Below are 16058 nucleotides of genomic sequence, written 5' to 3'. Positions count from 1 at the left end.
GTGATAGTGATTTTAATACTGGTATCGGAATATGCATCGAATATATATAGGGAAACGAATATACGTGGATCGGAAGTGTTTCAATATGGCCAAAAGGGGCAATCTATGATAGAAATGCACGCCTATTATGGGGAAATTTAATCAAATACTTTACAGACAATATGCGATAGTGTTTACAATACTCCATTTAAGGAAAATAATCGAAATAAGTAGACCATACGTTGTCGAAGATATGTTTCCCCTAAATTATTTGTTTAAAGAAAAAGCAAAGAATTAAAAACGTTGTGTCTACTATCGATTAATACTAAACAGAGGGAAGGTACAGAAATTTAAATATTTTCGTATTACGTTCAAAACTTCGCTATAAGAAATATACAAAAACTTTGGTATTGAGCGATGATGTTATAAACAAAGCGAATATCTTATTTGTGAAAACAAATAATATATAGATATGTATGTGATACATAATATCCTATAATCTATATTTGTAATCAATTGTATAAGAGATAGTAATCGTTGTATCATCATTTTTTAAAATACGGATCTAGTATCAGTTTACTGGTACTTCTATCTATGATGAAAACGTACGAATGGTTTAATGTTTGTCAGGTTTGGATTATTCAGTTCTCACGTGCGTTTCCAAGGATTAGGATTCGAGTTCTCTCGTCTGGAGGCCAAAAATTCCAAACGCAACCCAGCAGAATTTAGAAGTCGAAAAATCCAAACATAACCCATCAAAAAGCGTTTGGAAGGATTAGGATTGAATTTTTCCCAAAAGGGGGGTATGGAAATCGCCGATGCAGTGTTAAAAATGTCAGCCATAAAATGCACAATAAAACGAAGGTCCCCTAGCGACCAAAGGCTGGACTATACGCACATTTCTTCTCAGATGCTAAGAAATAAGCGTATTCGGGGCGAAATGGAAATGTGCACTCGTACCAGCAGAGGGTAAGTATAAAGAAAATATACAAAATGCTTGAAAGTTTCACTAAATATTGGAAATAAATTGCTTTTTACGTTTTGTTTACAGAAAAACTACTAAAAAGCACACAAACTAAAAAATGAAATTGCAAAATAATTAAAATGACACTAAATTTAACAGTTCTCAAAAATTCGGAGAAACGATGTGAAATTCCAGTTATGAGAATAAGTGCCACCACCAACAAAATTACATCGATTATAAAATCGGTCCAGAATTTTGATCAAGTTTACGTCTTGAATATGCATTTGAAAGTTGAAAATCTCAAAGATGGCCTCTTGAAAACGCATTTGATCTATAGAAGCAGACAGTAAATTATTAAATAATGGTTTAAAATGCTAAAGAAACAAAATAATTATTATAAATAGGGGAAAGTTTACAATTGACTAATACGTATAAATATGAGAATAAACGATGTTGTGATGTGTACGCAGCTTGTAAATATAGGTGTCGATAAGGAAAACAATAGAAATACGAAAACGAAGTTTCTTTCGCTAAAGTACATATTTTTAAGCTGCCATTTAAGATCTTACCCTACATGAGTAATTTATTAGTTTTATATAACATTTGGAAATACCGTGAAGATAAATTAATGATTCGATCGCTGTAGATAAATTATCGTTCAGTGGTAAAGCTGCGAAACTCAATTTTCGTCCTCATTTTAATGCCGCAAGGTGTTTTAGTCAAACTACTAAGAGCTTTTACGATCAAAGCGATAGTAAATCGATCAAATTAAACTGGCGATATTAAGAAAAATCGAAGCAAAGTAGTTAACTGGTAAGGAAATAGGATATAAAGTAATTATCTTATTCGATATTCATATTGCATATTTCGCGTCTTTCCAGACTTCTCGCATCCTTCTCTCAATTCTTATTACCGATGGATTCTGTTGGACCGTCGATTCATCGATCAATTTCAGAAAACAAATTTTACAGTTTGACCGTACGCTTTCGTGCAGCGTTCTCCTTCGACACGATTACCCTAAATATCTCCAACCGCATGAAGCTAAAAGATTTAGGCGTAGTGTACGTGTATTTTGGATGACAGCGACTGTGATAGATATCGCGTGGGCCAAGGACAGTTTCACTCGTGTTCCATGACAAATTCGGAAGGTTAGCTAGCCTTTCGCGTAACGATGACACGGATCGAAACGTGTACGGGGCGCGCGACTGATACTGGGAATGGTGCGGGCTCGTGCGTCCGCTAGCTGGATTCGTTTCCCGGGACGGAACGTTCTCGTTACCTCGTGATAACGTCACTTCGGGCATGTGTAGAAGGGTGAAACTCGACTTAGTTCAATACCGGACGCCGAGGCGTTCGGTCCGTCTGAAACGTTTGAGATTTCTACTCGGACGGGACGAATTACAGATTACATTTGAGACACGCGTTTTATTCGTCTGTGCGCGACAGAAAGTCAAACCGAATTTTGAAATATAATAAAGTAACTTCGTTGCTGGTTGTTCGCGATATGCGTATTTTTAAAATATTTCTAGACTCGCGCATCCCCTTCTGGTATATACGCAAACAGAAAAAAAGAGAACTGTTTCACCGTTGTTCCTCGTCGCGGAAAGAGAAACGGTAAGATGAAATTCCGAACGATACACTTTGTATACTTAACCGAGCCTATCAACGTATCGATACATGCTTCCTCTTTTCAAATATCGACGATTTATCTATCGGCCGTTTTAATTTCGTTAAAAAATCTAATTTTCCGTTAAACTTGCTGCTTTCCGTTCTTCGATAAATTTCACTTCGGATGGAAACGCGGTTATTCTCTTTGATCGAATATACCAATTAATTCGATCGTTGATACTCGAATATTGTAATGCAATTATCGTTTGTCGATGAGAAAATAATACGTCAGGCTGTGCGACATATAAATATTCTATCAGGTAGAATTGGACGTTCGATTTCTCGAAATCATTGGTACGGATTGGAACAGGATTGCTCCTCTTTCAAAGCTGCTGCAACCCTGCGATTATTATACATTGATAATTATAGGGAATGAGTGACAGCAACCATGGGCTATTGTTTGCAAATATTTTCAACGTCGTTGAGTATTAAATGTAGCGGAAAATGTGTTTACAGCAAATTGATCTACCGTGATTAAAGGATTCACCTTTTTTTACGAAAAGATCGTGCACGCTCTAGTTGTCGCCGCTTACCACATTCTGTGGACGCTGCAGACACCGATACCGATATTTCCGCGCGTTTTCCGATAATTCGCCATAAATAAACGAATAAATAAAGTTATCCGTGTAATTTGAAGGAAATGGAGGAATTCCGTACCAATGATCGATGTATGTATTTTGCATTTTGATCGCCAACGCGTCGTTTCGACAAAAGAAAAAAGTAAATGGAAAGAGGAAAAAGGGGCAAAAGTGAAAGAGAATGTCGCTTATACGATTAGGAGGTTGTTGCAGTTGAAATTCAAAGGACATTGGCATTTTACCGTGGGGCCAGTCGAGAAAAGAAAATTAGAAGAACAGAAGAAAAATTGTCTCTTTCGGTCTCGATCTCTCTTTGTTAAAGTCTGTTAAACGTAGGGCTACGATAATAAGAGAGTATAACGGTACGTAGCTGACGATACGTCGTACGATCCGTTGGTGGGGCGGCTCCAGATTTTTCGGTTTCCGGATCTAAACGATCGTTTTATCCCGTACACAGCGAAGATACGAAAAGAAGGCGAATACGGAGACAAATAGATACGGGTCAATAGGTTAGCTGCTGAGGAAAAAAGCGAGCAGCGAGTAAGCTACGGGGCGAAAACGGTAAACAGGGTGGTTACAGGCCCATGGCCGGGAACTCTTTTCGCCGGCTTTGGTCGTGGATCTCGATCATGATCCTGCCCGGATGTTTGTTTTCTTTGAATGGTGAACAAGTTCCATGCGTTCCTTATTTGTCGGATACGATCGACGAGAATTACAACGATAGCAAAGCGGAAGTAATGCTCTTCTTAAGAGAAGATTGCAACAGCGAGACGAATACCACCGATATGGCCACGGATATTCAAGACTATTTCGATCGATTTAATTTCGACGTGCAGATCACCGTTATACCCTTATCGCGTGAGTATCTCACTAATACGCAGCATCCTTCTATTCGTAAATTCTTCGTCACGCTGTATCCGTCCTTGTCACGCATACATAAGTAATACACTGCTACATTTCCGTGTCTATCGTAACGGAATCGAAGGGATCCAACCTTTTTCTCTGCTCCCTAGTGTCGTGCGAAACGAAAACTTGGGGTCTCGACGCTCTGTTACGTGTACTTGGTGAAAGAAGAGCAAAAGCTCTCGTAGCCGCTCTCGACTCACCTATGTGCGAAGTTACCGTTAAACTCGCGCATCTCTGGAACATGCCGTTGTTCACATGGACTTGTCCTTTGGTAAGCGAATTAAACACCAAACAGTAGCACATACGCCCTCTTCGTTCCGATTCTTTCGTTCCCAACGTTCTATGCACGTAAGCAAGTAACTTAAACCTAATCGTAAGTACGTCGTACAAACGTTCCGACCGATATATACGTACGCAATCACGGTAATCGTTTCAGAAAGACTCGGAGGAAAGGCAAGTTTCATCGATCGTTAGGCTGTCGCCGTCGTTACCTATGATAGCGAAAGCCCTCGCGGAGATGCTGATACACTTACAATGGAAAACCGTAGCGATAATAGGAACAGGTAAATTTTCATTTCTGTTTTTCCTTTCGTCGGTAATATCGTGTAATCGTCGTAGCGTTACTTTACACTTCCGAATCGACGGAGATCTGCGAAAAAAGCAGCCGCGCGATCGACCTTAACGTTGAAGTTCAACATCAAATCTTTTTTATCGCATCGCATTCCACTCATCGCGAGAATGAAAAGTCTGGAAGAAGCCATGGCTTGCGACTCAACTGTTTTTCCTTCGAAATAGTTCATCATTAAATCGTTCGCACGACGATTCTCGGCAGATACTCAAGGTATCCCGAGAATCTCGACTGCTGCTGATACTTTTCGATAGATCGAAGGATGATCGACGCAGACGACGCATATAGGCGATACACTCGGGAAAGAACTAGCCTGTATATCTTGTTTGCGGAAGCGTATCTCGTATCGTATACGTATCGCGTGTATCGCGTTAGCGTTTTGGATAAATCGTAGCGCGTTTATACAACGTCGCGGATGATATTCTTCTCGAGCTCGCCTACGGACGAGTATGAAATTACGGGCGTGTAAATATATGTACACGATGTTACAGATCACGAGCCATGGATGAGTCTCGAAAGAGCATTGTTGAACTCTTTGCAAAGTATCGGAGCTGTAGTACGACGACGCGCGGTACTACCACGGCGAGCTTCTTTCGAACAAATTCGAAAAATTCTTCGCACCGTTTACAAGGTTTCTCGCAGAGGTGAGCATCACTTTTGTACTCTTTTCTTTCGTACGTTTCAACTTTCGATCGAATTGCTTTGGCTTTTGTTGGTTCGTCCAACTTACCTCGACGCCTTTTAAAACGCTTTTTTAAATGCTTATACATACATATATCGCTATCCGTGTGTACACCGTAACGTGTTAATGCGATTCAAATGCGATTCACGATTTCATTTTCGATTGCACGCAGTTACGGTGTTATGTCTACCCACATCCGACGAAGACGGATTAATAACTCGTGTCCTCTCCGAGATAGATAACGTACAGCAAACCTCTAATTCCATGTGGGACTCTATGACCGTGATTGTTCATACGGAAGACGATGACCTCTTTCTACCACCCGGAAACACTTCGATTTCTTATTTCGATTCAGCAACGTCCAACGTTTCGCTGGCGACTCTAACACCCTTGAATCTCTCTGACTCTGCCTTGAACGTGTCCTATGAAACGACATTTGACGACTACGATGACAGCGTAGCGGTAGCAGACACGTTGGAGGAAGCGGAAGAGCAAGAAACCAGACAACGACCATGGAATAAATCAAAAACAAGTAACCGATTCCACCCGCCAAGAAACTTGAGCTCAACTTTTCTAGAAAGATTGATCACGATAACACCCCTCGATTACAGGTACGGTCAAGTTTTATTCAAACTGTTGCCACCTTCTACTTATGTAATTTATATAACGCGTGTACATGTATAACAACCTGTTGAAGATGGATGATAAACCGGAAGCGTATGCGTTCTTCTACAGATATGACGTAGAAAAAGTATTCGAGGGCGTAGAACGATATATGGTACCGACGTTGATGGACCGTTTGAACGAAACTCTTAATATCTTAATGAACGACAATTCTAGTATAAATGCATTCAATAACAAGATCTACACGTACGTTATGCTGGACTGGCGTGTTGACGCCTGGAAACCTATAATGATCACCGTGGAAGGACGTGAAAAATTGTTTGTTCGAAAGTTATCGACGAATGCGGTGGCTTTTCGTAATATGAATGACACTGATCTTCCGAGATGCAACATCGATGTCAACGGGATTCCCTTTATCGATTGTACAGGTAAGAAAGTAAGAAAAAATAAATCGACTAATATTATCTTCGTATCTACGTTCCTTCGTTGAAATTAAAAGAGATGTTCATAAAGCGGCGTGTAAAATTAGAATTTGTCGGGAAACGTTGACTCAACGTATCGTTAAATTTCGTTAAATCTAACCTAAATCACCTAATCCATATCCAAGATAATTGGATCGGATTAGGTGAAATTTTTCTATGAATTTTCTAAAATATCCACTTTTACAGAGAATACTTCCGACGAATCAGCATTGCGTATCGCACATATCGTGACTATCATCCTGGGGTCGCTCTTACTAACTGTGTTCGCAATATCGGTCGCAATCTTGATTAGGTAACGAATCGATCTATAATATACATCTAAAGTACTATTTTCCTTGGTATTCTCCGAGTAACCACGACTTATCTTGTGTAAATGTCATCAATGTGGTAATCGAAATATCCTTTGAAACTCAGAAAGAAGTTGCTTAAGAAGAGAATGTCCAAGGGTACGTACAAGATCATTTTAACCACGTCGGATTTCGTATTTCCTCAAGTGCCTCAAGTAGATTCCAGAAGGGTAAGTCGATAATCTGCAATGCGAATTTCATGTATATAAAATTTCCCACGAGGAACAAAGTTGACGGCAAGGTGTGTAGGTGGACGAGGGTATCGAGAGAATGTTATGCTGTTGGTTGCAACAACTGCAAGAGTTTGGTGGACCCGAAGTAGAAAAGCCAGATCTACTTCAACTAGGTAGCGTATCTTCCCTGAAACCATGTTTACGAACTAGCACAGGAAATCTGACGCGTCATAATTTCTTGAAGGATCCTCGTGCAAGATACAACGTGAGTATACGCGTATGAAATTAACGAATGAATACGTATTCGTATGGATAGAGATACCTGTAATTGTCTGTCCGGGACCATGCAAGCAATATACAATTTTCTGTTATGTCGCGTTCATGGCAGGGTGACTTTGTGCAACTGAAAGAACTACCAACTCAGGGTACGTTTGAACTGAAAAGCAAAACTATGGATGTATTGGCCATGGTAAGAATATTCTGCCATTCGACGATATCGCCGACTATTAACATCGAGATGAGATAACAAGCGTTTGACAATCGCGTTTTTTCTCTATTATCGATCGTAGATTCATGGTCTGCGTCATGAGAATCTCAATCCTCTGATAGGATGTTTGAATGAACCGACAAGACCGTGCCTTGTTTACGAATATTGTTCAAGAGGATCGTTGGAAGACGTACTGGTGCAGGACGAGATCAAGCTCGATTGGTCCTTCAGATTGTCGTTCCTCACCGATCTTGTGCGGGTAAATAAAAGAATTATTTGCAATTTTTTAACGCATTGCGTACGGCGCCCTGTTCGCTCGACATGCTTCCAAGATCAGCACGTTATTAAACGCTTGAAGAAACCTTCATACAATGCATAGTTACAGTTTTTAAATTCACATTTACAAAGTATTATAACAATAAATCTTTCATTTTGCTACTTTCTTAGAATTAGGATCTATTTTGTAAGATAATTAAGAAACTGTTTCCTCGAAAATTAAAACGCGGACTTTCGAATAACGGAGTATTGTACGACGATGAAACGCATTATAATGTACGATGCACGATGTAACGGCGATATTCCACGTACATTTATTTCGCTAATCGTTTGTCATAAGAATATACAAGGCTTCGTTACCTTGATGACGTAACGAAAAAATTGATTTTTAATTGAAATTTGTTGATTTCTGTTTAAAGGGTATGAGATATCTTCATGGTACACCAGTGCGTGTACACGGTTATCTTACTTCGCGAAATTGCGTCATCGATGCTCGCTGGGTTCTCAAGGTAACCGATTATGGACTGCCTGTTTTTCACGAAGCACAAAATATCGTTCCTCCGGCAAAAACCGCTAGGGGTATGACGATTCCCGTTAGTTTTTTTATACAAAAGAAATGCAAATTTCGAACGACGGAATAACGTTTTTCCTAACGCGTTCGCGTTTAGATCTTTTGTGGACGGCACCCGAACTATTAAGGCAACCAAATCTTCGAAAGAAGGGAACGCAAGCCGGAGATGTTTACAGTTTTGGTATTATTATGCAGGAAGTGGTAGTCCGCGGAGAACCATTTTGCATGCTCGCTTTGTCCCCGGAAGGTAACTAACGAAATGAAAATCCTTTATACCGACCGTGCAAGTTTCTCCATAGAAATTTATATATACCTTCCTATATGCAGATATCATCGAGAAAGTGATGAAACCACCGCCACTGATTCGGCCGTCTGTAAGCAAAGGTGCCGCACCACCGGAAGCGATAAATATCATGCGTCAATGTTGGGCAGAAGCAGCGGACATGAGACCCGATTTTAACGATGTTCACGATCTCTTCAAGAAGCTTAATCATGGAAGGTAAATGGTTATTATGTTTCTGTATACCTAGCCGTTCTTAGCGCTACTGTAGATCGTTGTTCGTTTCACACATCTAGTTAATCTGTATCTGTAGAAAAGTCAATATCGTCGATACGATGTTTCAAATGTTGGAAAAGTATTCGAACAATCTGGAAGAGCTAATACGCGAGCGCACCGAACAACTCGACATGGAAAAGAAGAAAACGGAACAGCTATTGAATCGAATGTTACCCAGGTAAATAGAGATATCTTTTGTGTTTCATCGCACGTCACCTCGCTTCTACCCACCCTACTTCTCTCTCTCCTCCCCCTACCTTTCTTCCTTTGGTACAGAATCGAACAATAGGTGTATAGATGTACCTATATTTACCTATTGATATTTTAAGATTGGCGGCGTATCAAACACGCAATGACCTTTTAGCTCTGTTGCTGAGAAATTGAAGCTGGGCATGCCCGTTGATCCTGAAGAATTCCGTGAAGTAACGATCTATTTCTCGGACATTGTTGGCTTCACGACCATCTCTGCACACTCGACCCCGTTCCAAGTAGTCGATCTTTTGAACGACTTGTATACCTGCTTCGATGCCACGATCAACGCATATACTGTATATAAGGTGATGGAATGCAAGGACGCAATAGACACAGTACATGGTCGATAAGTCAAAAAGCGTGATCGATTTTTATTCGATGATAAGAAATCTCCGCGGAGAATATCGATACGTATCTGTGATCGTGTTCAATGGAAAAGAAAATCATTCTCTTTCTTCGCCGTTACAGGTGGAAACTATAGGAGACGCTTACATGGTCGTAGGTGGCTGTCCGGTAAGAATACCAGACCATGCTTCTCAAATAGCTACCATGGCCCTCGATTTACTGCACCAAAGCGGAAAATTCAAGTTGAAACATCTGCCAAATACGCAACTGAGACTTCGAATTGGCCTTCATACCGGTTAAGTGTCGTATCATCTACGTTATAGCATACGTCGTCCTATTGCGTTAATACGTATATGTACGTTTTGCGTTAACGGCGTATCTCGATTACGTAAACGTAGGTCCCTGTTGCGCCGGTGTTATTGGCCTGACTATGCCAAGATACTGCCTTTTCGGTGATACCGTTAATACCGCATCGAGGATGGAGTCTACCGGTGCACCATGGCGTATCCACCTCAGCCAAGTGACAAGAGATCGACTGATTCAGGCGGGTGGATATCAGATCGAATACCGTGGACGGACAGAAGTTAAAGGCAAGGGAAAAATGCCTACTTATTGGTTACTAGGGAAACAAGGCTTCGATAAGGAACTTCCAAAACCACCCACGCTCGGGTAAGCCTTTATACTCGTTCAGTTCTTTTATTTCTTTTGTTAAAAGCCACTTCTATACATATGTACAACGTACGTGCATATATTTATGTCCATAATGTAGAAAAAGAAAATATTTCGTTCGTTTCCCTACCTATTTACCTCATTTACTTCTTTCTAGATAATTCTATCGATCCGATCTCTATAAGTAGATCTGGCTACCCTGTCTTCTCTTTGCCTTTTCCTTTCATCTTTCGCTATCGATTCGATCGTCTCGTTCATCGAACATCGTCGCATCCAAAACTACACGTACGACGAATTAGAAGATACGGTTGAATGTCAATTGTCCTTCTTTTCTCTTCTCCTTCTTTTCTCCTTCGAATATTCAACGTCGTTAAGTGTGTGCTAACGCTCATTGCATCTGCATCGTATACTTTGATTTGGTAGATCTTCATTGGAGCCGTTTGCTTTTCAGATTTTTAATGCTTTTATCTGTTGCCATTCTGCCGCCATCTTCAGGGAAAACCATGGGTAAGTGAAAAATCGGTAAATACGTTAATGCAACCGTAAGAAATGATCAATTGCGTTTTACGCACGTACACGGTACACGTGCAAATGGAACGATCGCGTGGATACATGCGCGAACATACATATACGTATGATAAAACGATTTCTATGTAAAATATCGATGTTTAATGATAAACGCGCACGTATCCTCGAATACGGATAGTATAACGGACAAGCGATCCTTCCTCCACCCTCTAAATAAGAATCCAATTAACGACTAATTTGATATTTGATGATTTTCAATTTCCCACGCCAAAGGCTGAACGAGAGTCTAATATTTGAGAGCTCAATGAACGAAGAAAGCATCGTATCGGCAGACGGCACGCCTATATCCATGGCTTTGTCTTGCGAAGATACAAAGGAGGAGGACGAACGCAAAAACCATAACGAATGTCGCAACGTAAACGTCGACGATGGCGATACAGCCAGAAATATCGATAAAAATGCAGAGACGTGTAAAGTTGCAGTGTCTGTGCACGATAAACAAGTTCAGGATTCAAGTTCTTCCTCGAAATCAGCGCCAGTTTTACCGTCGAAGATAAAACCGGACGAAAAAGAGAACGACGACGCGAATCCAGCTACCGTCGTCAAAACTACCAGCGATACTCAAGCGGCTCTAGGAACATCTGCTATATTTTGTACGGAAACAGCCGTTCTTGGCGCATCTACCACTTCCCTTACGTCGATTTCAAGCTCGGCTACGGTCCCTTATAGACCGGGACCGCCAAGACATCGAAGAATAGCTGGTTATATCGATGAGAACGACTTGAGCACGCCATACAATCATTACAGATGTCTGTCTCCGAACGAACATTATGGCAAGTCTTGATATTTCTCAGCTTTCTCTATTAGATCTGCAATTATCAATCCAATTGACCATCCATTCGATTCTCTTAGGAAGAAGTACAGGTTGTCGTTTCTTGAAGAGGCAGTTCAGTCTGGATCGGCCCGATGAAACCGCCTGCCTTGGTTTTACCGAACCGGCCAATTATCAGCCGCAGCTTCAACACCATCATTATCAGCAACAGCAACAAAACACGAATACGGCACCAACAAGACTGTACAAACAAAACAGCGCGGGCGCAGCGAACGACTTGGAACGTATCGAAGAGGTTCCATCTACTCCGGCACCTCTTCTTCATCACTACAGACAAACCGCATCCGTTTCTCTTTCTGTCGAGTCTTTAACGCTTCGTTGATAAATGTTCCATTTTAGTTGGTCAAAATGTCGATCAGTGAGCACCTGCGACTAAAATCTCACAAAAAAATATGACAATCGTCACGAATATTCGTGAGTCATCGGATATGCTGTATAAACGATATTACATTTTTAAAATGATAAAAGAACAGTCGTGTCGGTCATCGTGAAAATGAAAAATTGTATCGGTCCTCTTAGAATTCTTTCTTACAATTTTACGATACTGATAATAGATCGACGTTTGGTCTGTGATCGATCGCTGATTATGGTCGTCAAGTATAGAGAAAAGTTTATACCCATTATCGCGGATGACAATCTCCGTTACATAGAGACACGCATATGTGTATATGCAGGCTTCGCGTTGTGTTCTTCGCATAGGAAACATGTACAAACTCTGTAATTCTGCGTTTCTTCCGATCCGTATTTCCTCGGTCGTTTCGCTTCCTAAGAATGAATACGAATCGCCAATAGCATACAGAACGTTTATAAAAAGTGAACGCTGATTACAGGATCGATTCCGTTGTGGATGAAAGTTCATGCGTAAAAACGACGAGGCTTCTTTTCCAAGTTATAAATAATTTAATCTTGCGCTGCGAATTGCGTTTGTACACGCGCAACCCACCTTATGCCAGTGCAAGTAAATACTTACTTGCACATTCGATCGAGCGACAGGGAACCGTATCACGATGTCACTTGCCAAGCAGGGCGCCTCGACGAAAAATATTCAAGGCACATAATCGTATCAGTTCAGATACGATCGACTGACGAAACGAAATTTTAATGCAATGCACACGCAACGGTGCGTATATCGTTGTAAAAAAAATTGAAGAAGACTCGCAATACCTTCTATTTTCTTATTCGAAGAAAGGTGAACGCATACGAGTCGCATAGGTTTACGGTAATTCAGCGTTGTAAGTTAGTGTCTTATAGCGCTCGGTTGAAAATCGTAAACGAATCGTTGCATCACATTTGATCTGCCTACTTGCTGAAATCCACAGAATCACAAATAAAAACTCGCTCTATAGCATCATTTAAATATTGCGCGTTAAAATATATTCACAGATATGGAAAATTCTACGCGTACCACGAGCCTCTGTAAAAGCTACACAGCAACATGTACTACACGCACCTGTTACCTACCTGCTGTCGCTTACATTTTGCACACAGATTATTTGATAAAAACTTCCTTCGAGATCGACGAAACTTTGTTCCTAAAATTTTATTCCGCTGTACATCTTTGAGTTTCGAGTGTTCGGCTCGTTCATTTCGAACGAAGAAAACGAGAATGTACACCGGTGTAATTAATACAATATCGATGTCGTTCGAATTGCCCACTTTTTTTTATCAATAACTCGATACAGTTAATTACGACTTGGAACGAAACGTTGCGTGTTTCTACATAAGATGCATAATGCTGCGAACAATCCAACAAAGCAAAATCTTATCGTTAAGATTGTTCTTAAAAATCTTGCTGAAACGAGACAACACGCGAGACAAATACCTTGTTACTGTAATGGGATTGCATGCAATTTGGCAAGCAACTAAGCGTATTCGCACCATTTCCGTACAGCAAGAGAAGAAGTTCGTTATTTTCTCATGAATGTGTGCGCGACATCGTCGTCCCCGAATCGTCGTCGACAATAATTCAAAAACCTACAATATAAAGACGTAGGTATTTTTCTCTCTCTCTCTCTCTCTCTTTCTCTCTCCCTTCTCCCTTTCTCTCCCTCTTTCCGATTTCCAATCGTGCAATTACCTATCGTAAAGATTAATTTCGCGAATTTTTCGAACGTAATGTGTACTTTGAGATTAAGGATAAGAAGATTAATAAACCGAACGATGCGACGTTAAACGCGCCAATTAAAAATTGCGTCCGTGCGCGACCTCACACGCAATTAATTACGATAAAACAGCACGTGCAAACGTGTTTCATGTGATCGTGCAATAATTTGTGTGTTAGATGTACGAATAAGTGTATATAGCGCACATAATGTATAGATGGACATTTTATAATGTTGCAAGCGTTCGTGAGCGAAAAATTATTAGGAGATTATCAACGAATTTTTCGCATCGCGAAGCTTATAACACGTATATATGTATATTGGAAAGAATCGTGATCGATAATAAGATGTAAAAATACGAGCGTTTATTTAACATTAAGCCATTTAAATCAATCATCTGACAAATGAACCACGTATCCGTAATTCGTTCTACGCAACGATGCGGCTAAGAACGGTGCGATAAATTAACGCAAAACGTGGAGCAGAACATACGCATGGAAAGTAAAATTTGATCGATGATACAAGAAAATGAAACTCTTTTTCTATGTACTCCTTTTCTTTTCCCTCTAAGGTAATTAAAGAGACGATGTTACTTTGTATTCGTCTTGACGCAATAATTCATTTTAAGCAATAAAACAGTATGATACCGCATCAATTTAAATTTTAGATCGCCAGTCACGAATACAACGTCGAGTATAGTATAAAATATTGTTTTGTTCTATTGTACGATGAGTCTTGAACGTATGCATAATTGCATAGGCGTGCGTGTGTACATGAAAATAAACCAATACGAAGACGTTTTGATAGAAATTTCCTGGTACTTTACAAACTTCTTCTTGTTGGTCTATGCCGGCTATTGGATTATTATTTTTGGCCAATTTTACGTGATTACTTGCACCGATTGATGATTTCCATTGACATTACCAAGGCCTGAATAAAAAAATGTAGGAAACAGGAACGAAATTTGATTAGCATATCACACGCAGAAAAACGGCGATCTTTTGCCATAAGTTAAGCTTACCCGTAAGGAGAAGATTCCCTGTATTCGACATGTACCGGTTTAAAAACCGGAGTTGGCCTCTCAATTATTCTTTCCACGAAGACAGGTTTGTCAACGTATTCAACGTATTTTACGGATGCTGGAGGACTCGATACATAAACATGATGAACTTCTGGAGCCGTCTTATAACCAAGCTTGTACCTGGAAGTGATAAAATAAAAACAAGATATTAAACCAAGCATTTTGTAGATATTTTTGTAGATATCTGATAGATATTCATAGAAACTGACACAAACTAGCTACAATTTGAGAAACGTTCTTAAGTAAAGGTTCGCTTTACGGATGGAAATATTGTTCTTTTACCCTTTCACGGCACCTAAGCCGAAGCCCAAGAGTCCTGCACCGATAAGTTTTTTCTTCAGCAGAAGCGTTCTTTTTTGCCTGTTCAACGTAGCACCCGAATATTCTTCATTTTCTAATTGACCAACAGATTGATCGAGAATCGAGGAACGGCTCTCTGTCGATGGTAAAGCGTCTTCTTTGGCTATTATACATGGTACGATATAACAACAAACAACAGCAAGAACCACAATGCTAATTGGCTGCATCTGGCGAGAAGAAACGAAGAAAGATCACCGTTAAAAGTATTTCGGAATAAAATAATTACGTTGCTTATGGATTTCTCGTTGCCTTACCGTCGTATTTCTTTGTATTTCGTACGAGGGGCCTAGGAATAATGTTAAGCGTACGTTTTTAACTCGTATGGTACCTTTTCGATAGCCTCCTTTGTTTTTATATAGAGGCTTGCCTACCTTCGAAACGACGAATTCTCCCACCCACTCAAACGATCCAACTTACGTTCGTGTTCCTTTTTAAATGTTACACTACTCCGTTCTCACCACGTTCGAACCACTTGCGACACAACGATGAGGTGAAAATATCGGTGAAAAGCTCTTAAAGCTCGTAGCCTTTCTGTATTACGATACTTGTCCCTTTCGCTATTCTAAGCTACGTGTTTGTACAATTTCATAAGATGCCACTCTCTGCATAAAATGTGCAGCGAATGTGAACTGCGATTCCTTTTATCGTCTATCAACGATGTACAAAAATTCACACGCGTATATTACAGTGAGCTAACGCGATTTTCGCTTAAACGTATCGTTGGTAGCATCTCTAATTTCCGTGATTGATTCTAACGGTTGAGCTAAAAAAGAAATAATTTAATAAGATAGTTAATACACAACGATTAAGCTGATATAATTAATAATAAATAATAATAATAATAATTAATTACGTATATATGTATATACGAGACGAGGAGAACAAAATCAATCGATCCGCATATCAAA

General features: G+C 40.1%; 2 protein-coding genes across 8 annotated transcripts; one reads left to right on the top strand and one right to left on the bottom strand.

The window, feature by feature from the left end:
- Window positions 1-2105: 2105 nt before the first annotated feature.
- On the top strand, window positions 2106-12964 carry LOC117158553 (retinal guanylyl cyclase 2). 7 transcript variants are annotated; one of them, XM_033337585.2, is made up of 22 exons: window positions 2107-2557; window positions 3647-4047; window positions 4203-4366; window positions 4532-4658; window positions 5215-5367; window positions 5644-6016; window positions 6141-6457; window positions 6698-6803; window positions 6926-7028; window positions 7108-7296; window positions 7420-7500; window positions 7601-7777; window positions 8214-8373; window positions 8463-8612; window positions 8693-8864; window positions 8959-9099; window positions 9286-9478; window positions 9642-9813; window positions 9917-10187; window positions 10683-10694; window positions 10989-11548; window positions 11628-12964. In XM_033337585.2, the coding sequence occupies exons 2-22, from the start codon at window positions 3774-3776 to the stop codon at window positions 11927-11929; spliced, it is 4197 nt and encodes a 1398-aa protein (XP_033193476.1). In that variant the 5' UTR covers window positions 2107-2557; window positions 3647-3773; the 3' UTR covers window positions 11930-12964. The 7 variants fall into 7 exon arrangements, with proteins under 7 accessions (XP_033193479.1, XP_033193476.1, XP_033193473.1 ...); XM_033337582.2 differs by having other exon boundaries at window positions 5578-6016; XM_076618423.1 differs by having other exon boundaries at window positions 3403-4047; window positions 5578-6016.
- A 1088-nt stretch (window positions 12965-14052) lies between these two features.
- On the bottom strand, window positions 14053-15516 carry LOC117158572 (uncharacterized). The gene is made up of 4 exons (XM_033337635.2): window positions 15405-15516; window positions 15073-15317; window positions 14731-14910; window positions 14053-14639 (listed from the first exon to the last, which is right to left on the bottom strand). Exons 2-4 carry the CDS (start codon window positions 15315-15317, stop codon window positions 14630-14632), a joined length of 435 nt encoding a protein of 144 aa, XP_033193526.1. The 5' UTR covers window positions 15405-15516; the 3' UTR covers window positions 14053-14629.
- Between the last annotated feature and the right edge of the window lie 542 nt (window positions 15517-16058).

This window comes from Bombus vancouverensis, chromosome 5 (assembly GCF_051014615.1).
Source record: "Bombus vancouverensis nearcticus chromosome 5, iyBomVanc1_principal, whole genome shotgun sequence".
Taxonomy (NCBI): Eukaryota; Metazoa; Arthropoda; class Insecta; order Hymenoptera; family Apidae; genus Bombus; species Bombus vancouverensis.
The sequence above is the reverse complement of the archived record's forward strand: the minus strand, read 5'-3'. Positions and strand labels throughout refer to the sequence as shown.